Genomic DNA, 24,564 nt, shown 5'->3' with positions numbered 1-24,564 from the left:
CTGTTAAAACAGTTTTCCACAATACAACGGTTTGCTGTTTGGCATCTGAGATGCCACAGTTATGTCCTTACTCTTGGTAAATCCCATGTCTTTCGAAAGCAGAATGTTCGTGAACCATTCACAGGATCAGGACTGGCTTTTTAGTAGTGGGGTCAAATTGGTTTTGCAGTGGAAGACTACAACTAAATGGTACATTTAAGATGCTAACCCCTGTCGTCTTTCTTTTCAGGCCTGCATAGATGACAATGTGGACATGGTGACCTTCCTGGTGGAGCACGGGGCCTGCATTAACCAGCCTGACAATGAGGGCTGGATTCCCCTTCATGCCGCCGCCTCCTGTGGATACCTCGACATAGCTGAGTAAGTGCAATTTTGCTCAATGGAGAATATGACTTTCAGGATGTCCAGCCAAAGTATATGTTGAAAAATTTGAGCACTTGGTGGTTTGTCAGGTTTTTTCTTTAGTTATTAATCCATTCAGAAGGGCATTCTGCCAGCTGTGTGTAACAAAGAACCAAGTGACCCCTGTTCTCACTAGAGCCTGACCGATATGGAATTTGAGACTGATACCAATTGTAGAGGAGGAAAATTCACAGATTATTGATATGGTGGCCGATATAGTTCATGTTTGAGCTGGAATGAAAACAAAAATTTCTATGTCAATTATGCACCGATTTTGAAATAATGACTATAAAAAGGTACTCAAAGTGCTGCTTTCTTAAGTATAATGACATTATTATTATTATTATACATGGTCAACATTGGAAAAAGTACAATATTTCCTTCTGAAATGTAGTGGAGTAGAAGTATAAAGTAATAGAAAATGCCATGGTAATACTCCAGTGAAGTACAAGTACCTCTACATTTTAGTACAGTATAGTTTTCTTGCTTATCAAAACATTATCAGCAATATTTAGCTGTTAATGTATAACAAAAGTCACAAACAGTTAGCTCATGGTTCGCTGCTGCCGAGTCAAGAGATGAACAGCAGCAGCGGTATTGCACTGTATTCCGGTGGAAAACCAGACTTTTAAATATAAAATTTTGTAAATGCAATGACTGAATTGTTCAGTTGAAGGGGGTACCAAACTGCGAAGCCTGAAAAAAACAGGTTGGTGATTACATGTTTACACATTAGCTTCCTCTCAGCTGACAAGGTATGAGAGTAGCTACCTGGTTAGCTAGTTGGCTATAAGCTCGTTGTCACAGAGAGTAAAAAAATGGACAGTGTTTATTTACTTTTCATGAAATGAACACTCAACATACTCAATCTACCACCGCACTGATGCTCTGATGTTTACCTTTCAATCTGCTACATTACAGACTGCACTGACAAAATATAGCTGGCAAACAGATGTGATAAACATGAGTGACATGGTTGTCAGGGACAGCGTTAACATGAAATTAGTTATATTGAAAAGGGAAAATGATGAGGTCATGTATTAGTTAGCAACTTACAGAGAAGACACCACTTAACTCTGCACTGTCTGCAGAACCACCAGTCAGCTCAACTCTGTAAACAATGGAGTTTACAGAGTTAACTATGTTATGACACCAACTCTAAATCACCCACGCTTTGTTTTCTGCATTATATGTTCTGAAAAAAAAAGTTTTCATATCTGCGTATATCGGAAAACATACGCCGATACTGATATATCTGTGAAAGGCTAACATGGGCTGACCGATAAATTGGTTGGGCACTAGTTCTCACACTAGAGATGGATTAGCAGCTACATAGTTCTTAGTTAGGGTGCAAATGATCTGCAACTTAGTTTGAGGAAGTCAAGTTTTCTTGAACTGTCATTCTTTATCTAAAGAATCGATTAGCATATTCTTTAAATTGATGATGAATTTGCCTGTATGAAAGTTTGATGACTTAAAGTCCCTGGTAATCTGCATGTAGTTTATGACGTGGGTGCAGTGGTGATCGGTTTTGTCATAGTCATATGCTTTGATTGGAGTTCATTACTTTTGTTGCTTATCGGCTGTGAAGTGATTTCGATCATTCTCTTTTAGTGTTGATGAAGTGGGTGTTTTAATATGGAATGTCATACATGAGCTGTATTGGTGGGTTGAGATCTGCATAGGGAACCCAGCTCTCTAGAGCTGAAAATATCAGCTGATTTTTAAATGGGGCAAATGGTAAAACGGAACGGGCTTGCTTTGTCCTGAATGAAGTGAGTACTCTGACCTGTTTTGTGTCTGTTTATAGGGCTAGTTTTTCCAGAACCTAGAATTAGCAATTGTTTCTGGTTGAAGTGTAGGATGAATGGTGAATGTCTAATGACTTTTTAATTAATAGCGGAGCTTTACAAATTTACAACTATACAAATGAGATAGTAGGTTGCAGCCCACTATCCCAAAGCAGTCATATGTCATGGGCAGCATAATGCTTTTCTTAAAATTAACATTTCATTCTCTCTATGTTACCACCTAAAATTGCTTATGTTTGAGCCCCAAGGCTTTTATGTACAAATTAATTATATTCCAATTCCACACCATGTACGACGAAATGTTTCATTTGTTTTATCCTAATGTATAGTGGTTGGAACTAGAGGTTATGTTAATCATAGTTTTTTGTTATTTTCCAAATGTTTAAATATTAAATGGTAATTCTGAATGTTGTCCATTTTGACGAAAAAAAAAAAAAAAAAAGAAATTGTTTTAGAGGCATGCTTGCACATTTTCATTTTAGCCACATTTGTGTTATACATTTGCTCAAAACCCTGCATGTTAGTAATTAAACTTGATGAAATTTAAATGCTCCAATAGTCTATAAATTGCAACTAATAAAACAGATCTCATCCAACAAAACCCATCTTCAGTCTGATCCATTATGAGATACTTTAATACTTGCCAATGACAACACAGCTGTTAAAAACTATTAACAATTGCACAGCTAATTTTGTGGAGCCACTTTTTTGGTATACAAAGGCAATATGATACAAAGACATACTGTGTAGTGTCACCGCAATAGTATTAATTTTATTCATATTTGGCAGAAAAACACTTAAGATCTTTAAAGTTGTTTATTATAAAGGAAAAAAACGCTGCAATATACTTCATGTTCTTTTAGAGATATAAGCAAACTCTCATCATAATAAATGCAAAGGCAAAAAATTGCAGGAATGTGGAATACATTACGAATACAACAATAAGATCAGAGATTTTAAGGGGATGCAAGGCAGTGATGCAGCAATATCATTTACATTTTAAGAGAACCCATATGAGAAAAAAAATATTCCAGGTTTAAGGCATTTGATGCTAATGAGCTCACTGCTGGTTCAGGATTTCTTCTTTGAGTTCCTTCAGCGTTTAGTATCTGTGGTCAAAACAGCTTTATGTGCTTTTGCGCCACCTGTTGCACTGGTTTTGGTAACTGCAGCAGATTCTGACATGCTATCCAAAGCTCATATTTTATTGGTCAGGACATTTCATCAGCTTGTAAAGAAAAAAAAAAACATTCACCATAAAAAGCACCGCTGATTCAAAAAGGTTTGCAGTGCATAGACCTTAACATTTGGTTTTTATGTAGAAGTGAAGTAATTCACATATCGTAACGTCAAACTTCCTGGATAAAATGCAAGTCATTTTTTTAAAGCGTACTGGAATATCACAGGTAATGAAACATGTAGGAGCTAAATTACAAAATCAAAATGTTCATATTGAATTAGTTTCTCGATATAGAGCATTTTTCAGATACACTGTGCATGATTGCCAGCATTGAAGTGGAAGTTTGACGAGTCATTAGAGTGGTTAATATCGATTGAACCTGATAAGCATTCAATTCTTCTTAATAGTCCGTAACTATATGCTAATGCATTGTAAGCAGATCAACTTAATGTGTGGAACATTTGCAGCACACTTGTTCACCAGCCGTCACTGCCATGTGTTGTCGTGAAGGGATGTGATGCCATGCACTCTAAAGCTGTAATTTAGAAGAATCCATATGCCACATAACTAAAGTTTCAGTTTGTGTTACTTAAGGGAAGTAGATTTTAGTTGCATTTGCAGCCAGTGCAATTGCAAGTTTGGATCCCTGGTCAGTAAAATGACAGTAAAAGTTAGGTAATCAACCCATACAGTGCATCCGGAAAGTATTCACAACGCTTCACTTTTTCCACATTTTGTTATGTTTCAGCCTTATTCCAAAATGGATTAAATTCATTATTTTCCTCTATATAATTTCCTCTCTATTCTATAAACAATACCCCATAATGACAATGTGAAAGTTAGTTTGTTTGAAATCTTTGCAAATTTATAAAAAATAAAAAACAAAAAATAACATCCCTACACACCAAGGAATTGTGCCTCGATATAAGATTGTATCGAGGCACAGATCTGGGGAAGGGTACAGAAACATTTATGCAGCATTGAAGGTCCCAATGAGCACAGTGGCCTCCATCATCAGTAAATGGAAAAAGTTTGGAACCACCGGGACTCTTCCTAGAGCTGGCCGCCCGGCCAAAATGAGCGATCGGGGAAGAAGGGCCTTAGGGAGGTGACCAAGAACCCGGTCACTCTGACAGAGCTCCAGCGTTTCTCTGTGGAGAGAGGAGAACCTTCCAGAAGAACAACCATCTCTGCAGCACTCCACCAATCAGGCCTGTGTGGTAGAGTGGCCAGACGGAAGCCACTCCTCAGTAAAAGGCACATGACAGCCCACCTGGAGTTTGCCAAAAGGCACCTGAAGGACTCTCAGACCATGAGAAACAAAATTCTCTGGTCTGATGAAACTAAGATTAAACTCTTTGGCCTGAATGGCAAGGAATGTTTGGAGGAAACCAGGCACCGCTCATCATCTGGCCAATACCATCCCTAAAGTGAAGCATGGTGGTGGCAGCATCATGCTGTGGGGATGTTTTTCAGCAGCAGGAACTGGGAGCCTAGTCAGGATCGAGGGAAAGATGAATGCAGCAATGTACAGAGACATCCTTCATGAAAATCTGCTCCAGAGCACTCTGGACCTCAGACTGGGGTGAAGGTTCTTCTTCCAACAGGACAATGACCCTAAGCACACAGCCAAGAAAACAAAGGAGTGGCTACAGGACAACTCTGTGAATGTCCTTGAGTGGCCCAGCCAGAGCCCAGACTCCCTCCAACCCCATCCAACCTCATGGAGCTTTAGAGGTCCTGCAAAGAAGAATGGGAGAATCTACCCAAAAATAGGTGTGCCAAGCATTGTAGCATCATACACAAAAAGACTTGAGGCTGTAATTGGTGCCAAAGGTGCTTCAACAAAGTATTGAGCAAAGGCTGTGAATACACAGCTGTTTTTCGTTCTTTATTTTTAATAAATGCAAAGATTTCAAACCAACTTCTTTCACATTGTCATTATGGGGTATTGTTTGTAGAATTTTGTGGAAAATAATGAATTTTATCAATTTTGGAATAAGGCTGAAACGTAACAAAATGTGGAAAAAGTGAAGCGCTGTGAATACTTTCCAGATGCACTATATCAAGGTTTGCCATTTAAAATGTTGCTACTATTGTGTAGCAGAAGAACCATATCTATAGGAACTATATCTATAAGAACCATAACACATTCACCGTAAAGCCCAAAGTATACTTTGTAGCTGTTGTAGTGTGCCTGCTACCTGTTTATGTGCGCACCATCAGATGAAGTAGATTTCAAAGGCTAGCATTCAACTCTATGCAGACGCTAAGCGTTCACATAAAAAATGAAGTATACTTTGGGCTTTATACTCATTGCTCTGAAGGGTTGGGAATCATAAGGAATTTTATGATTCTGGTTCCTTAACGATTCTAGTAATGATTCCAGTAATTAGAAATGCAATTGTTATTGCATTTACTACCCTCTGCTATCTGTTACCAAATAATGAGATCCTTTCTGATTTCCTCAAATCCGATTGAACCAATCTTGTAAAAGGTGTGTTTGCTGACTATTTAGCATAAATACCATCCAATAATAGATCCTAACTACATTTTAAATAAACAAATCTAAACCAGCAGGAAATGTGATGGCATATTTCATTAATTCATTTATTATTTTATAAAATTCCACTTATTACAACAAAACTTGTGTACTTAGTCTTAAAACTTTAATTATACATAGTCATATGAACCAGTCAGTAACTGCACTTCTTGATTTAATAGAGACAAAGGTCAGCCTTAAATAAACAGTAACCGTTCCAGAGACAGTTTAGACTGTGATTTGTAGCCTAGTGTTGTAATTCAGGTTTGTGAGACTTCAACAGTTCTTATTTAATTTAGAGTTGGACATTCATAACTTGTACATTAGTATAAGATTGCACTGTAGATTAAAAAGAACCGCCTCATTAGAATGGTTCTTTTGGGATCTCACTATACTGGAAAAACTATCAGTATTTCAGGAAGGTGTTCCAGCCACATCGGCAGAAAATTGCATTCTGGAGAACCGTTAAAGGAACCAAAAGTCACACAGATCATACGATTCCGGTATTTTTTTAAGGAATGGAACCGTTTTGAACAAGAACCTGTTCTTGGTTCCTAACCCTATTGCTCTGCGCTGCTAGGCTGTACTGTTTAACCCAACTGATGTCACAGTTGACTGCGACCGCAAGTGCATCCAAAATAACCTCAGCAAAGCCCTCGCTTAGAGCAACCAAGGACTGTCAAAATTCCTATAGTTTGGTGAATGACTGGTTTCATAGAATATGCAAATTTTCAGAGGAGCGACATTTCAGAAGTATTTCATCAGTCTGATCCCTGTGTTTTTAATTGTTTTTCAAGATGTTCTGCTTTTGGAAGTGTCAACCAGAATGTGTATTTGCAAACCCGGTGGAGATTTGCTACTATTTCTATAGGAACTAATTTCTATAGGATCTTAAATCTAGTAGTTGGATTTAAGATGAAAATCACAATTCAAGAGCACCATTCTTCATGAAATCTCAGCTCACTTCCATGATTCTTTGTTAGTTCTGGTTTACTCCTTTCCAAAACCTCAGGTGTGATGTGGTGCAAGCATTTGTCAGTTCATTTCAGAGTTCTAAGTGATCTTGCTAATTGCACATGTTGTCTTTGTTAAACATCTTGTCATGTCTTTGCAGGTATCTTATCAGTAAAGGTGCAAATGTCAGTGTAGTAAACAGTGAGGGAGAAACGCCATTGGATATCGCAGAGGAGGAGGCCATGGAGGAGCTTCTGCAAAACGAGATCAACCGGCAAGGTACTGCTACCTCCCCTTGATATTAATTTTCACAGGCACTTCAAACCTCTGGCAGGTCAGTCTTTACTGACAGTCACACACCTGATTTGGCAAGGGTCACAAGGCTTAGTGTCATGTCCATGTCATGCTGTAGCTGAGATCATTGCTTTCTGACATGTCAGAATCAGAATTTTAAAAGTAATCGCCTAATATGTGTTTTTCATTTGGGTATCTGAGCAGATTGGAGTGACAGCAATTTTCCATTGCCACGAAAAGCATTCCGTAATCAATCTGCTCCAACTTCACTCTGAGTGTTCAAGTTTCCTGCCCTACACTACCTGGTAGAAGAAATTCTGCTCTGGGTTAGCACCATAATTTTGCATCTAGTTTCTTCTCCAATGCAGTGTTCTTTAGATGTTTTTATTAATAACATGAAAGTCTGGGCACTAGATATATTAAAAGAAATTGATGCTTTGATGATCTGTGCTGGAGAAAAATAATATTATTAATAATTAACTACTCGCAAGAGGTCGACCAATAATGGATTTTACCAATACTGATATACATACATGCATACATGCATGCATACACACACACACACACACGCACACTGAAATCATTTAAACAGGTTTTATATTTGAAAATCAACTAACAACAAATAAAATTAGTTAACAAGGGAATAGCAAATGCAGTATTATAATAATAATAATAATAATAATAATTATTATTATTATTATTATTATTATTAACAACTTACACATTTTAAATGATCAAAATATGTTGGTTGGGTGACAACTACACAACATGTCATTACATAGCTCTCTGAAATTCTTGATTCTGGTCGCTCATCCTGAAACTCCAGCTTCTTTCATGTCTCACACTCTCTCCTTTCATACAAACACAACTGGTGCCATCTTGCCTCTCTGTTTTAGTTATTGATTGTATTGAAAATCAAATCTGATGACTTCAGTATTTGTATTGGGTGATTGTTTTGTAGCTTGTGTTTTTAACAAGTGAGATAAGAAATAATTTCAACCAAATAAAATATTTTGTCCAACTATTTACTTTCCCGAACTCATACATGGAGCCAAAAGTTAACTTACCTTGCATACACTATAAAGTGATGGATGGTTGTCACGAAGATATGTCTCCAGATTGGATGCGTTGCTGCTTTTCGCAGCGACTTTCCTCTGGCAAGCCCTGCAGACAGAGTTACCATCTTCTACTAATTTTCCCTCAGCATTCTTCTAAAATCCAAAATATGACCACACTTCTGATTTTATCTTCTTGGAAGGTTGGAAATTCTCCCGAGCGCTGTCATCGACTTCCATGTTTTCACGTTAAAAAAACAATAACAATGTTGCATTCTGCGCCCATGCGTCAGACTCCTGCTGGGTCTGTGCATTTACCGCAAGTTTTACAAATCACGATAAGAGCAAGACGCAAAGGCCAAAGACTTCCAACTGTAAGGGGCCGTTCACACCGAACACTTCCATTTGTTTTTCTATGTAAATGCGCGCTAGACGAACGTCTTTGTTTCCCTTGTTTTTGTTTATTCAGCATCTGTTTTTTTAGATGTGTCTAATTAAAAAGATCTTTAAAAGCAAATTGAGACACCAGCATTCTGTTAAACTGTATTTGTTGCGCTGTGTCTAGCCTTTTTTACGCAAGAATGTGATCGATCTGAAGTCATATTACAGTGAGGATGAGAATTATATTGAAATCAGATGCTTTTCTGATGCGTTTATACGTTTCTCTTGGCTGCATGAAGATATTAATTTGCTTCCTCACATTACTAGCTTTAAATATGCAACTTAGCTGGCTAATGAATGCATAAATGTGACCAGCTTGATATAAACTAATGCAAATAGATGGTAGGACTTGTGTGTGTTTTTGTCACGTTGTTCTAACCGCTTGAGGTTCGCTTTAATGTTTGCATCCTCTCAGCCTTGTCCACAAACATTCAGAGTGTGGTTTCACATGTCAAAATAAACGCCACAAGGCATCAGTGAAGTTATAGTTTTTATTTCTCCTCTAGAGGCCGCTCTCATACTGTATAACCACAGCGGACCCTTCCCAGCCGCTCCAGCACCGGACGAAATGGGGGAAAAACTGATATAACTGGGGATAACTGATATCTCCAGAAATCTGTTATCGGTGCCGCTTAATCAGCAAAACCAATATAACATTCAACCTCTACTACTCGCTTGAGGCCTGACCAATTTGCTGACAGATTAGAAGTGTTGCATTTTCATAACTTCTAAAATATGATTATTTACCTTACACTTCTGTCAAACAAAAAGCATCATACAGATTGTAAAGATCTTAAGTTGAATACACAGATTATTGTTTCGCTCGCATATCAAATATGTAGTAAAGGCCCAGAGAAAAAAAGCACATTTCATAAGTTTTAGCTAAATAGGTTTTTTTGTTGTGTTTTCTCTTGTATAAAAACAGCAGATGTGACCCAACATCAAATGCTCCTGAAAAAAGAAACCCGCCCAAATATGTTGTCATAGATCTTGAATGTTCTTGGAGAAAATAACGCTACCTTGGATATCTTTTTATCATACTGGAGGGCGGTCTCTGGTTAAAAACGAACCAATCACGGATGTCGTGGTGTGCATTGATGCAACACATGGTTACATTTTCGGAGAGGTGCAATTCAGGCTATGGCCTAGGCTTAAACATTGTAGCTACACATAGCCTGCAATGTAGGTTTGATGCAGTATAAATCGGCCTTAAGTATGATGATATGATTCTTTGAAATTTTGAATTGCCTACTTGTTTGAAAGACTGAAGAGAGAGACACATTACCCACCTTTGTGATTTTTGATTAGATTTTGTGTGTACAATAATTTTTTTTAATTGTCTTTCTGATATTTCCAATTTCATCTCTTCCATTCTGACTGCTAATAGGCTCATTAAAAATTGTATACATGGTAAATTCTTTCTACAATTGCAAGTTGGGCTGTTAATCCTCATAATGAAACAATCTTGGATTGATATACAACTCAGATGCTCCAATCTTCAAAACACTGCTTCTCACTTCCACTGCGCACCACTCGTGTTGTGCCTCAAGTTTCCCAGCTGCCTTGTCCTCAAGTCATATTTGGCTGCAAGTCTTGGCAGTACTCCAAGAGGTGCACTGACTCAGAATTAATGTTTGAGCCATGCTCAACCACTAACACAATGCACAACGCCCTTTCTGCAGCGTCCACTCTAACCTTCCCATTGGCCTGGCTGGGTACTTGATGTCCAAGTTATATCATGCATGTACAAAGTCAAAAAGGATTTAAGTGAGACAACAGAGCAACACAGTGTGACCTACTATAGTGGGGAGCCCTTACATAGTGGAGAAATATGATCCATTTAACCCGGTGCGCATTGTGGTGATCCTAAACTAGATGGAAGGTTTTTTCTATTTTTGGCCTTTGCCATTCTTGAGATGATGAAATGGAACCCTGCTGCTAGTTATTCTTGAGAGGCCCTGTACCGATATGTGCAAACAGCCCAAGGCCGCATATGATTCCTCCATTCACCAGGATGCATCAGCTGCAGATAATGGATACTGGCTCAGGCAAGGGTGCGAAGGTGTGTAGTGATGGAAGTGTAAAACCCCTGTGCTCTATGGGAATCAACCAACTGTGTTCTGCCACACATTTGAGCAAGTTCCAAGACAAAAGTTCTAGATGGCTGTTGAAGACCAAGTTAATCTGCAATATCAGGAAATCCCCATTGGTCAACCAATGCACACAAATGCTGTTGGTCTAGCCTTTCAATCATAGGCCTCCATTAGATGTAGCCTTTGCTGCTACTTTATGGCCAACTGTATGCCCACAGTAGCTGGAGAAACCTGAGCCTCGTCTTGGTAGCAAAGTCAAGTCTTGAGAGCAAAGCACAGTTTTTAGAACATGTCACTAACACAAATGTTTTCCCAGAGAACACACAAGCTTATGAAATGCATATCATGAATTCACTGTAAGGAGCCAAACATGCGTGCGTCATGAAGCCAGATGCCGCACAACGAATGGAACAGAATGCAGGTTGTCAGAGCCCATCTTTTTATCACTTCACTCCAAATGGCTTGGCATGCAGCACAAATTTGTTGATAATTTCTCTAACCTGTTGTTTGTTGCCATGTCACCATTTCTAAAAGCATGTTATATAACATGCACAATTCAACCCACGCCCATGGGAATCCAGCATGTCCTTGCCATTGACAGCAGTCAGCTTTTCGTTTGTGGGTTGAAGGACACGCTTCAGGTTGGTGGCATTGTGCATGATCGACACAAAACCCAGCAGACCTCCAACATGGAGGACTACATGCATTGCATGTTGCCTGCTCAGATTCGGGACTTCAGAAGTCAAGTTGCTAGTGAACCTCAATACTTGAACAGCTGAAATGGACAAAAATACAAACTGATCAAGGAGGCTTCTGCTATGCTGGACATACTTCAATGTTCCAGTGTTGCATTGATGAAGCTTTTCTCAATGTATCGCAATATAAGATACGGCTCTATTCTGAAAGTTCAGAGATGGCATTACATAACGGTGAGTGTTGTATAACGCCCTCTACTTCTCCTAATGTGATTATCTTTTTTCCCCACTCCCTGTCTCCTTTTCTCTTTTGAACGAGACTTTAGTCATGTGGTTAAACTCGTTAAGCACGCGTTTGCCGTTGCTCAGCTCTTCTGAAATCAAGTGATTATGGTACCTCTTTCCCTCCCCCTGCCAACATTTTCCAGCACTTGTTGTTTGGAAAGTCAGATGTCAGACTCGCTAAATCCATCACAGGCGGTGACGTAATCTGTCTGAAATCTGATTTTTAGGTTGGGAGAGGATTAATATACCTTGTATAAAAGAACACTTCTCGAGGATTGACCTAAAGTAAGGTCTTCAAGGATAAACTTCCTGCAAGTGTATTCTACTTTTTAGTCCTCTTGAGAAGATAAATTCTTCTCTTGATTTTATAGAAGCAACATATTCTCCAGACACTCTTGTTCTACCTGTTTTTGCTTGTTACGCACATCCATGGGACTGCTTAGTCTTTTAGGTGAGTAAAAAGGAGCCATGATGCTCATCAGCTATCTGTTACACAATGCACTGAAACCTATTAAGAAAAGACAAAGCAAAGCTGTTTTTTCCTCCCTTGGCTGTGTTGAATCAGCAGAGCCACTGGTGACATCGCTACATGCTCAACATTGTGAAAAATTTGCATCCCAAGGGCGAGTAGAGGCAGTATATCCTTAACCTTTTGTCTTAAATTGCTGCTGAATGATGGTGCTCCAGTCAGCACAGCCAAATAAATAGCTAATTGATGCTTACAAGCAGATCTGCGAGACTCACGAATTGCAGCAAACGCATAGTTCTCTTGGAGCGTGTTGTGGTGTTGGGACTGAATGTCCTCAGCTGAGACTAAGAATCCTCTAAGGCTTACGCTCTGTACTGAAAACAAAAGACAGCAATTCATGAAGATCACCGTCGATGGCAGAAGGTCCATTCTTTGTCATGACAATAAAAAGATCCAGATTTAGACAGTTGGTCTAAATAGTAACCCTTGTTTTGCACAAAGTCTCGAGAAACGTGACATTCATGCACTCTTTATTTGCAGTTGCTCAGCAACCTAAAGGCTCAGGCATACATACTAGTGCAATTAACAAAAAGCAAAGGCTGCAATGTGGTTAAATAAATAGTCTGCATGTGCTGCTTACTGCGCTTACTGTACAGTATATGCCGTAGTGCTGTTGTCTGTAGTGTTACACAAACTGAGAGCATGCATGAGACTAATGTACTGACCGTGTGACAATTTACTCTGGATTCATTTAATGCACATTTGTGTAATTCCAAATATGCATTGCTGCTAAAAGTTACTATCCAAATGTAAAATAACCTCATAACACCAGGGTTTTGCAGAGAGTGGATAAAAGCATTTCTTGGCATTAAAAGGCCCCTGTCAACTCTTCCTTAAAAGCCAGAATATCCTACCACCAAATTAAAAGCAACTGCCAAAATAAAGGCCCGCATTAGTGTGTAATTTTAAACAAAAAGAGAGCCTTTTTTAAATTTTTTATTTAAACAATCATATCGTAATTTGTTTATATTCTTTTTTAAATGGCAGTTTTTTTGTCCTAATCATATTGCCCTAACTATGACTGCTTTACGATACATTTAGTACAGTCAACGGCAGGCACATAAGCAGTCAACTTTCAGGAAATGTGTCTGGTAATATTGGCCTGCACGCAGACAGTGCATACGTGGTGTACGCGTGACAAAATGTGTGCAAATGCACCATGCACCATGCGCAACATCTATAGGAAGGGCGAAAACCAAAGTATGCTTTGGCCCTTAACCTTAGTATCAGCCTCAGTTGCCATTTCCTGGCATTTTGTCCGTTTTCACTTTTCATCGATTCCTGCGCCATTTCTAAGGCAGTTTATTATTGTGGTGCTATCTATTTTAGATAAATCCACCCCTGAACAGCACGTAAAAACAAAACAAAAACTGTGGTCTGTCACTTTATCTGACGGACATACTGTCTCTCACAAGTAGGCGGTTGGACAGAATTATCTGTAGTATAGGCCACACTTTATGCTGCTGTCAAAAGTCTGGCTACATGACACTACCCTGCCCTGGCCCTAGTCTAAGAATCAGAATATGTGAATATCTGTAAAAATCACCCCTTTAGATCAGAAGGTCTTTTAACATGTTGGATTTGCTTACAGAACTGCAAGACCACGTTCATGTTTTTGAGTTTTAATTTCTTCCCACGATTGGACTTTAGTAGATACACAAGCGCTGCTCTGTCAAGGAATTTGGACAGGAATTCCTTCAGAGCCACCAGATCTTTGTCCCATGGCCTGTCTTTTCCTGCCCCTGGCTCACATCCAGCTCTCTTGTCATAGTCAAGCCTCCTCTCTTCAGCTAAACTGATCAGAATCTGTCATTTTAATCATGTCCCACTCACTTCCCCCAGCGGCCGCACCTGCCAGCCATTCAGTTGGCCCCTTTATCCATATAAGGGACATGGCATGAGCCTCGTGCTTTGTAATCTGAGATGGATGCCTCCTTTTATGCTGATAAAATTAAATGTCCGGGTTCTGTCGGTTATATATTTCTCATCAATTAACTTCTTGTCGATCTAGTTTCTGGCAACCATTGTTGAACAAACTTACAAAATCTGTGTTAACTATATCAGATAATCTGCTTTTTGCTGCTTTCTTGGACAAAAACTAAATTAAGTGTTTTCTGAAAGCAGTGATATGGTTTTTGTTTGTCACTCATCCGTGAACCCTATGTCCTACTGTTTTCTCTGTTCAATGACAATGTTGCTAAGCATTTGGTGGCATGTGGTCGCTCTCTCCAAAGTTACATAGTCTAAAGTTTCTATTGTTAATACCTGTTCTAGCTTAATTCTGTCATGTCTCTACATGCCTATGTAAATGTCAGGGTATATGCACAGAATAGAGTCACAGTGACCCATTTGGCAGTCTTCCAGTATGGACTGGTTTACTGTTGTGTTTGGAGAACAATAAAAGATTTCAAGTATGCATAAAATATTTTTTTGAAGTGAGCATAAAGTTCTGGAAGTACACATTCTCAGTGACCCCATCTAGTGTTCTCTATGATGCTGTCCAGCTGTTTTAAGACCTTTCAGAAGCTATTTTTTGCCATGGACTTGAATTATACCTCATTGTGCGGCTTGTTAAAGAGATATATGATATTTGTGTCTGCTGTTATTTCTACCAATATTGGTTTCCTTGCAGCCTAATAGAAATTCAATTTAGTGATCACTTTTAATTGGAGCTGAACGTTGTAAAATGAGCTGTTCAGAATTTTGAACTTTTTGTGTAATAGAAGATATTCATTGAGAATTGAGAACGGGTTAAGAATGGTAGATCAAAGATATGCACTAATCCTAAGGATCCGCCCCTCCCTCTTGTCTTACTCCAGGCATTGATATCGAGGCAGCCAGGAAAGAGGAGGAAAGGATCATGCTACGAGATGCGCGACAGTGGCTTAACAGCGGCCAGATCAACGACGTCCGGCACGCCAAATCTGGGGGTACTGCACTTCACGTCGCTGCAGCCAAGGGGTACACTGAGGTTTTAAAGTAAGTTCTTGTTCTTTAAGGGTTAAGGTGGCATATTGCCGCCCTCAAGGGATTCCATTGCTTTCCACTGGTTGTTCATCTATAATAGTATTTGTCTTTATTCTTTTGCTAATAAGTGACTTAGTAGCTGGTGAAAACAATTGAAACTTAAACTTTCAGTTGCCTTGATCTGTGTTTGTACTCCAGGTCTAGAGGCTTTCAAATTTTCCTCAGCCTATCCCATATCTATTTAATTTTAAACTGTTTTTGAACTCTAAGGGGCCATTCAAACCGAATGCGTTCTTGTGCAATAAAGCTAGTGTATTGAGACATGTTTTAGTAGTTCAAGTTCTTTTTAACATGACATGACATCTTAAAAATTCGGCGCTCCTGCATGAGACACTGGAGAAAAAAAGAACTAAAAACAGCATGATGCCGCGTAGAGGTCAAGGACATCCGTTTAGCACGCTTGCCTAGAAAAAACAGTGCAGATGGATGCAAAAATGCCTTCAGTTTGATTGGCTACGTCCTTGTACACAGGGCGAGGCAAAGTGTTTACCTGTTTATCATTGAAACAAACCTGTTTATCTGTGTCCATTAGAGTAGATTATCATGAGCTGTTGAACAAACACTACTCAGGATGGTAAGATTTAGCCAGCCTAGTTGTGTCTCTGTTTACGATACCTTTTAAAGTCTGGGACAACTGCTCCATAAGCCACTACACCACAACAGGATTGTATTGGATGAACCGTAAAACTGAAAACCTGCTATCTAATGCGTATTTTTATGTGCGCCTACCAACGCCTACATTTTGAGGTGCTGTTGGTATTCATGACATGCCTTTGAGGCAATGGAAAAGCAATAAACTTATAATAGGGCCCATTGGCAAACAAGGCCAAGCTTCAATTGCGGCACCAAAATCCAAAAAACCCAGATTTGTCTAATCTCGTCATGCTAATTCTTTTGCTCTGACTGTTTGCAGGCTTTTAATCCAAGCAGGGTATGATGTAAATATTAAAGACTATGACGGCTGGAGTCCGTTCCATGCTGCTGCACACTGGGGCAAAGAAGATGCTTGCCGGATACTTGTAGAGAATCTGTGTGATATGGACATCGTCAATAAAGTGGTATGGATTATTTTTGTGACTTGCTGCTGAGTAGGCTTGCTAAATTAGATTTAGTACCATTTAAGAGATTGAAATACAATTACGAATGTAATTGGAAGTTGAATTCGAATGCTAACAAGGTTGTATTTTGGTTTTCAGGGTCAGACGGCGTTTGATGTAGCTGATGAAGATATCTTGGGCTATTTAGAAGAGCTGCAAAAGAAACAGAATCTGGTAATCTCTCTTTTAAAATGCTTAAGTTTGGCATCTGATTGTTTTCATTCAGAATTTGAGGAAAAGCTTTGTTTAAAAGTAATAATTGTATGTTTTGTTTGTTTCAGCTTCTAAGTGACAAGAAGGATGTTAAGAAGTCTCCTTTGATAGAAACTACTACCACTGGAGACAATAATCAATCTGTGAAACCACTGAAGAGGTAAATAAATACTGCTTACTGGAAGGAAACCATCTTGACGTGATTGATTCACTTAGACCCCATTTACACCTGGTATTGAGATGTGTCTCGAGTGACCATGTGGTCAGACGAGACATGTTGCTGTTTATACCTGATCGCTAAATGTGTCTCCTGTGACCACTTCTCAGGGTCTCTCAGCCAGGGCTGCCAATAAGGGATTCAATTAGTCAACTGGACAATTTGCCCGGGTCTGAGGGAGGGAGGGAAGGAAGGAGGGACTTGTTGGACAAGTCTCAGTTGCCTCTTCGTCAAAACACGCTAATCTACCCAGGCTTCTGTCATATGCGTTTTTGACTACATTCGTATGTGGTTTTTGTTGTGGTTCTCTTGTCGTTGAGAAAAATCAGCATTCTTTGATTTTTATTTATAGTGCGACATGTTCACAGACTGCCGATTTTCTTTGTGATGAGTCTTGCCTCTGACAAATTTCTGGCAGTGTCAGAAATGTTGGGTTGCAGAGATTTCGCAGCAGTGCGACTGCTACGATGGACAGATGTGATAAAACCTGGGGCAGGTTTACGATTTCTAAGGTCCCAAGCAACTGACCAACCTGGCTCCCCATTCCAGAAAACTTTGCTTAAAAAATAACATATAATTTCATATTTTAAAATTCATCATATCAGCCATTGTAGCCAAGAACATAAAACATGTTTACTGTACTTACCTTCATATATTTTTTTATATATTTGTGTACAATAATAATATATTTCTGTCTTATTTACTCTGCAACATCAGAATATAGCTCCTGGTGAATGTAGTGTACTGTTCAACATTTTGCACAAGGCTGTATTTTCTGTAGGCTAAGCATTGTAGGCAACATTCATAATGGTAGTGTAACAGAAAACATACAAGGCATGGCGGCCCTCAACACACTAGAGCAGTTTCCACCTCAAGCAGTTTTTGTGGAACTTTCCTATCAGGGCGGGGAACGCAATTGCGTGGTTTGCGTGGTGGTTGAAACCTGCTACTGGATAAAACACCTAGTCAATGCTGTCAATTGTTGCAATTGGAACCAAATTCTTGGCTATGATCACATCGTACAGTCATCGTACAGCAAAGTAAACATATAGGAACATGAAGTGCACATGTAGCTTAACATTTATACCATAATGAACCTTTTAGTGATTATGTAGAAAAGAATCCTCACTTTTGAATTTAAAAAAAGACTTAATATTGCAGTAAGATATTTCTGACTTAAAGATCAACTTAAAAAAATAAAGATCCTGATCGGAGCATCCCAATTGGATAACGGTTGTTTGCGTTTTTTTATAGTAAAGAAACACTTCTGCTGGAGCCAAAGACTGCCCCACGAATCGAAACTCTGGAGCCAGAGAAGGTGGATGAGGAAGAGGGCGAGGGAAAGAAAGATGAGTCCAGCTGCTCTAGTGAGGAAGAGGAGGAGGAGGACTCTGAGTCCGAAAACGAAGCAGGTGCGTACCCGTACGAAATATCTAAGACACACGTTTGCTCAAATACGTACGTTTTATTTACTTAACACTCTTTTTTCAGACAAAACCAAGTCTTCTGTTCCGACAAGCAATTCCAACCCCACACCCATGCCTGCTAGTATCACCATCTTGTCTCCGACTACCCCAACCAACCAGGTGACCACCCCCACCTCACCTACCAAAAAGGTATGCTTTCATCCCTTAAAAATGCTGTCCAACATCCCATCCACCCTGCCTCTGTGCATTGGAGTGTCTCCGTGTTTCACATTTCAGAACACAGCAAGGGTTCTCCTTGGAGAAATCATTCATTCAAAGATGTTTTTACATTTGCGTCATTGTAGAAATATGCTCTATGCAATGCATGCATATGTGATGGTTCGGAGCATGTTTCAGTAAGCGAGAAAATGTTGCACATGCAACTTTTTCAGAATGAATGTAAAGGTGATGTTAGTGTTTCAAGGTGAACAAGAATTGTAATGTGTAGCATCATTTTACAACGTAGCAAAAAAAATTGAACTTTACTAGACATATCATCAGCTCAGACGTTTGATGAAATGCAAAAGTCAACTGTGTTCTTTTTCGGGAATTTCCGTGTGCAATGGTTACTGGCACTGCACACACAGCTAGGCAGGAGTGAAAATATCCTTCACGCCTCTTTAACATGCGATTGCTGCCCTCTGCTGAGTAATGGGGGGATTGCTGCTATTTTGTTTTGTTATGATTTAATAACATCGCATTTAAAGACACTGTATAAAATTGAACATTTAATCTAGCAGTTCAGTTTATGATTACTTTTTTTGTAATATATATATGTGTATATATATAATTTAGGTTAAATCTTTCAGTTATTTGAACTTGGCTTTATCCAATGCTATGGTCATTATATGTGTAGACTTAACTTATTACGATTTCTCAGATTGATGTATAGAAGTTATAAACATAGTGTGTTCAGTGACGGTAGACATTTATTTCTGAGGAGAAGTCTTTATTACTGTAGTTTGATGTTCCTGTAGCTCAACTGGTTGTGCATGCTGGAGTCACAGGTTCGATTCCCAGCTAATGCACACACTGCACTCTAAATGCAAGTCGCTTTGAATCAAAACTCCTGCCAAATGCAAAATATAGAGGATATCGAAGTTAAACATCATTGTTATCACACAATGACTGCTTTCAGTCAGAGAACATGTGTAAATCGAACAGCATAATAGAAGACATTATTCTTTAATCTTTGAAAAGGCCATGACAAGTACTGCACTGTACGTTGCATCTTAAAGGAATGTTCCAGATTCAATAAGGTATGCTCAAACGACAGCATTTATAGCATAATGTTTATTACCACAAAACCGTTTGAGTCATTCCTCGTTTATATATAAAAAAAAATATGTACAGAAAGGGACTTGCAATGGAAGTGGATGGGAACAGTGTAACCACTAGATGTAAACATTAGACATGTTATGATTTTAGTGCAATAAAACCAGAGATTTATTAATGTTAGAGCGTTTACCAGATTACAGGATTTACTGCCATTGTATCATCATGACAACAAAGTTGTAATTTTGGATATAACTTTACACATTTAAGAATAGTAAGTGATTTTATTAACTAAAATCATAATTATGGCTATACTTTTGAAACCATGTTTATCTTGATGTTAAATATCTGGCTCCATTTACCTCCACAGTAAGTGACTTTTTGGAAGCGCAATTTTCCCTTTATTTATTTATTTATTTATTTATTTATTTATTTATCTATTTATTTATTTATTTATATATTTTTTATAATGGTTGGATAAGTTGAAATTATTTTTAGTTGTAATCATATTTGTCATAAATGCTGCCGATTGGACTCAGCTTGTGCTGAACCCGTAATATTCCTTTAAATGCTGTGACTGTGCATTGATTTTTGTTTCTATTCTCTCACTTTTTCTCTCTATATCACTCATTGCATCATGAAGTATCTGTTTTCTTTGCTGCTTCCAAATTTATTTAATTCAGGGGTTCTTTCTTCCTTTTTCTTTCTCTATTTTTTTCCCCACAATTGCTTTCTCTTTTTCTCCCTCTTCTCACTCTACTCAACTTTGCTGTTGTCTTGGATGGCTTTAGTCTGATAACTTTACTGCCCTTGTGCCTGGGGGGGAGCCAGGCTGTCCTGCGTTGTGGCGTCAAGGCTTACGCAAAACTGGCATTTCACTTCTGCCCAAAAAAGCGATGGTGAGGCCTCGGTGTTCAGCGTTGTGTCCCCCCCCCCCAATTACCTAATGTACCCCATATGACCACAAACCTAACCGATCTGAAAACTCCTGCCTAATCCAAGACCTCTTCCTATTACTTGCTCACTGCATGGTGTTGTCGCTGTCAGTTGCGGCTGTGATGATGTTCTGTTTTTCATTGCTCAAAGCCATCTGTGTCACCTTTATACCTGAATGTTGTGGATCATATATTACAGGGTATTATCAATGTTTTGTGTACAATAAACAGTTTTATACAGGTGGTTACATTTACACATACTAAACCCTAACATGTCACCAGAATGCTGTTCTGTATGTTAGCAAAATACTAACGACTTAGGCATGTCTTGTTTTGTCATTCGTTTGAAATTATTAAAGTCAGTTTTTCACAATTCCTGACATGTAATCGTTGAAAGTATTCCCTGTCTTGGGTCAGTTAAGATCACTACTTTATTTTAAGAATATGAAATGTCAGAATAATATTAGAGAGCATTATTTATTTCTGCTTTTATTTATTTCTTCGCATTCCCAGTGGGTCAGAAGTTTACATACACTTTGTTAATATTTGGTAGCATTGCCTTTAAATTGTTTAACTTGGGTCAAAGTTTTTGTGTAGCCTTCCACAAGCTTCTCACAATAAGTTTCTGTTGTTTTGGCACATTCCTCCAGACAGAACTGGTGTAGCTGAGCCAGGTTTGTGGGCTTCCTTGCTCGCACACGCTTTTTCAGTTCTGCCCACAAATCTTCTGTCAGATTGAGGTCAGGGCTGAGGTCATGGTGAACTCCAATACCTTGACTTTGTTGTCCTTAAGCCATTTTGCCACAACTTTGGAGGTATGCTTTCTGTCATTATCTATTTGGAAGACCCATTTGTGACAGAGCTTTAACTTCCTGGCTGATGTCTTAAGATGTTGCTTCGATGTATCCTCATAATTTTCATTCACCGCCACGAAATGCTGCTGCCACCCCATGCTTCATGGTTGGGATAGTGCTCTTCAGCTCGCAAACCTCACCCTTTTGCCTCCAAACATAACTCTAGTCATTATGGCCAAACAGCTACATTTTTGTTTCATCAGACCAGAGGACATACCTCCAAAAAGTAAGGACTTTGTCCCCATGTGCCCTTGCACACTGTAGTCTGGCTTTTTTATTGTGGTTTTGGAGCAGTGACTTCTTCCTTGCTGAGCAGCCTTTCAGGTTATATCAATATAGGATTCGTTTTACTGTGGATATAGATACTTGTTTACCTGTTTCCTCCATCTTCAGAAGAACCTTTGCTGTTGTTCTGGGATTGATTTGCACTTTTCGCACCAATGTACATTCATCTCTAGGAGACCGAATGTGTCTCCTTCCTGAGTGGTATGATGGCTGCGTGATCCCATGGTGTTTATACTTGCGTACTGTTTATGTACAGATGAATGTGGTACCTTGAGTTGTTCAGAAATTGCTGCTAAGGATGAACTTGTGGAGGTCCACAATTTTTTTTTTCTGTGTTCTTGGCTAATTTCTTTAGATTTTCCCATGATCTAGAGCAAAGAGGCACTTATTTTGAAGGTAGGACTTAAAATGCATGCACAGGTACACATCCAGTTGACGCCAATTAGCCTATCAGAAGCTAATTGCCTAAAGGCTTGACATCATTTTCTGTCATTTTTTTAAGCTGTGAAAAGGCACAGTTAATTTAATGTAAATTTCTGACCCAGTGGAATTGTGAAAGTTTTTGATTAAAAGTGAAACAGTCTGAGTGAAGTGAAAAAAGTGAATCAAAATTACTTGTGTCATGCACAGAGTGGATGTCCTAAATGACTTACCAAATCTATAGATTGCTAATATCAAATATGTGGAGTGGTTAAAAAATTAGTTTTAATGACTTAAGTGTCATACTGAAGCTTTTAGAAGGAATGGGTATCGGTTCGATGAGCCGATCCAAATCCGATACTGTGTGTTAGTCATGTTTGTTACTGTCAAGCTCCAAAAATGACAAAAGAACCATAAAAACACCATTAAAGTAGTTCATAGCCGATACCGAAATGTCCAATTTCGGAATCAGATCGGAAGAGAAAAAGTGGTATCGGTGTATCCCTAATAAATATATATTTATACACACACAGACACAAGGGATTTGAATCGATAAAAATTGCACGATTCAGTTATGGTACATGATAAATTTCAACAAACATCATAAACAAATTTGCTGTATACTGTCTCAAATAACTTGCAAGAAATTGGTTGACCATCATTTATTTGATTTATGTACATATTGTACATGTACCTTTTTTTTGCCGATAGATTTAGACACAAGTTTTAATTTTGATACAAGTACAGCGATGTAAAAAAAGTATTTGCCCCTTTTTGTTTTGTGTGTTTTTCGTATTAAATTGTTTTGGGTCTTCAAATGTGATCAAATCAAAGGAAACCTGAGTAAACAAAATACAGTCCAAAAAATATATATTAAATTTTTATTGAAGCAAAAAGTTATCCAACAACTATATCACCCGTGTTAAAAACGAACTGCCCCTTTAAACTTAATAGCTGGTTGTGACACCTTTAGCAGCAACAACTACGACAAAATGCTTCCAATAACTGGAGATCAGTCCACAACACTGTGGTGGAATTTTGGACCACTCTTCTTTGCAGAACTGCTTTAGTTCAGCCACATTGAAGGGTTTTCGAGCATGAACTGCCCATTTAAGGTCCTGCCACAGCATCTCAATCGGGTTCAAGTCTGGACTTAGTCTAGGCCACTCCAAAACTTTTAATTTCGCTTTATTTGAGCCATTCAGACGTGGTCCTACTCCTATGCTTTGGATCATTGTCTAATTGCATAATTTAGTTGCGCTTTAGCTTCAACCCACGGACTGTTGACCGGACGTTCTCCTTTTGGATTTTCTGGAATAGAGCAGAATTCATGTTTCCCTCAATTAAAGTCACCCTGGCCCTGAATCAGCAAAACATCCCCTCACCATCACTTTTCCACCACCATGCTTGACCGTAGGTATGATGTTCTTTTTGTGAAATTCTGTGTTTGATTTATGTCAGATGTAACTGGACCCCTGCCTTCCAAACTTTCATCTCATCAGTCCACAGAACATTCTCCCCAAAGGTTTGAGGATCATCAAGGTGTGTTTTGGAGCCTTAATGTTTTTCTGGGTTAGCAGTGGTTTTCGCCTCGCCACTCTTCCATGGATGGCATTTTTGGCCAGTGTCTTTCTGATAGTGGAGTCATGAACGGTGACCTTTATTGATTCGAAAGAGGACTGCAGTTTCTTGAATGGTTTTTCTTGGCTTTTTTGTGACTTCCTTGATTAGTCGTTGCTGTGCTGCTGGTGGGATTTTGGAAGGTCTGCCACTTTTGGGTTTTCCATTTGGAGATAATGGCTCTTACTGTGATTCTTTGGAGTCCCAGAGCCTTTGAAATAGCTTTAACCCTTCCCAGACTGATGCATTTCAATCATCTTTCTCCTCATCATTTCTGGAATTTCTTTTGACCTTGGCACAGTGTGCTACTGGGTGAGACCTTTTAGCCAACTTCATGCTGCTGATGAATTTAGCATGAGATATACACAAAAACAGAAGCAATCAGGATGAGGGCAAGTACTTTGTCACAGCACTGTTTATGTACATATACAGGCATGAAATCAATGGACATGTTGAAATCTTCTGGTGTTTTCCTGTGGACTTTAATCAATGAAATGGATCAAATGGGCAGAAGAAACTTCACAAGGCCAATCCATTTTAAGACACCATACACACAGATATAAAACGTATTGAATGCTGAAGTTTAATTTGCTGAAGTTTAAAATCTCAAAATAATAATCACTGACTGTTCAGTCTCTACAAGTATACTTGTCGGCAGCTTGCTGAATGCCTGGTCCTTCTCAGTCTCTGTCGCGTGTACGCTGTGTTTCACTCAGGCAGTTTCGCTTTTGACAGTGGTTCAGATGAAAGTCAGTGAGCGGTTTCGTGTGATACGAAGAGATACAGCAGCTTGCCCGTATCACTCGCATACCGGCTTGACTGCTTGTGGTTGAAGTCTCCATTCTCCAGACTGTAAATCCGCTCCCGTGTTTAC

At 38.9% G+C, this 24,564-nt stretch overlaps 1 protein-coding gene across 19 annotated transcripts in view; it reads left to right on the top strand.

Moving 5' to 3' along the window:
• ppp1r12a (protein phosphatase 1, regulatory subunit 12A) overlaps nucleotides 1-24,564 on the top strand; it is a 92,437-nt gene that overhangs the window by 38,913 nt on the left and 28,960 nt on the right. For 8 of the 19 annotated variants that reach the window (XM_052120449.1, XM_052120447.1, XM_052120438.1 and 5 more), the window contains exons 2-10: nucleotides 230-360; nucleotides 7,050-7,168; nucleotides 15,101-15,260; nucleotides 16,222-16,366; nucleotides 16,505-16,579; nucleotides 16,687-16,778; nucleotides 18,090-18,247; nucleotides 18,327-18,451; nucleotides 20,368-20,475. In XM_052120449.1, the coding sequence (XP_051976409.1) occupies nucleotides 230-360; nucleotides 7,050-7,168; nucleotides 15,101-15,260; nucleotides 16,222-16,366; nucleotides 16,505-16,579; nucleotides 16,687-16,778; nucleotides 18,090-18,247; nucleotides 18,327-18,451; nucleotides 20,368-20,475 (1,113 nt within the window). The remainder of the gene's footprint in view (nucleotides 1-229; nucleotides 361-7,049; nucleotides 7,169-15,100; nucleotides 15,261-16,221; nucleotides 16,367-16,504; nucleotides 16,580-16,686; nucleotides 16,779-18,089; nucleotides 18,248-18,326; nucleotides 18,452-20,367; nucleotides 20,476-24,564) is intronic. The other 11 variants (XM_052120453.1, XM_052120451.1, XM_052120457.1 and 8 more) reach the window with 3 other exon arrangements.

The sequence above is a fragment of the Xyrauchen texanus genome, chromosome 47, assembly GCF_025860055.1.
Source record: "Xyrauchen texanus isolate HMW12.3.18 chromosome 47, RBS_HiC_50CHRs, whole genome shotgun sequence".
Classification (NCBI taxonomy): Eukaryota; Metazoa; Chordata; class Actinopteri; order Cypriniformes; family Catostomidae; genus Xyrauchen; species Xyrauchen texanus.
Note: the sequence above shows the minus strand (reverse complement) of the source record. Positions and strands in the feature narration are given on the sequence as shown.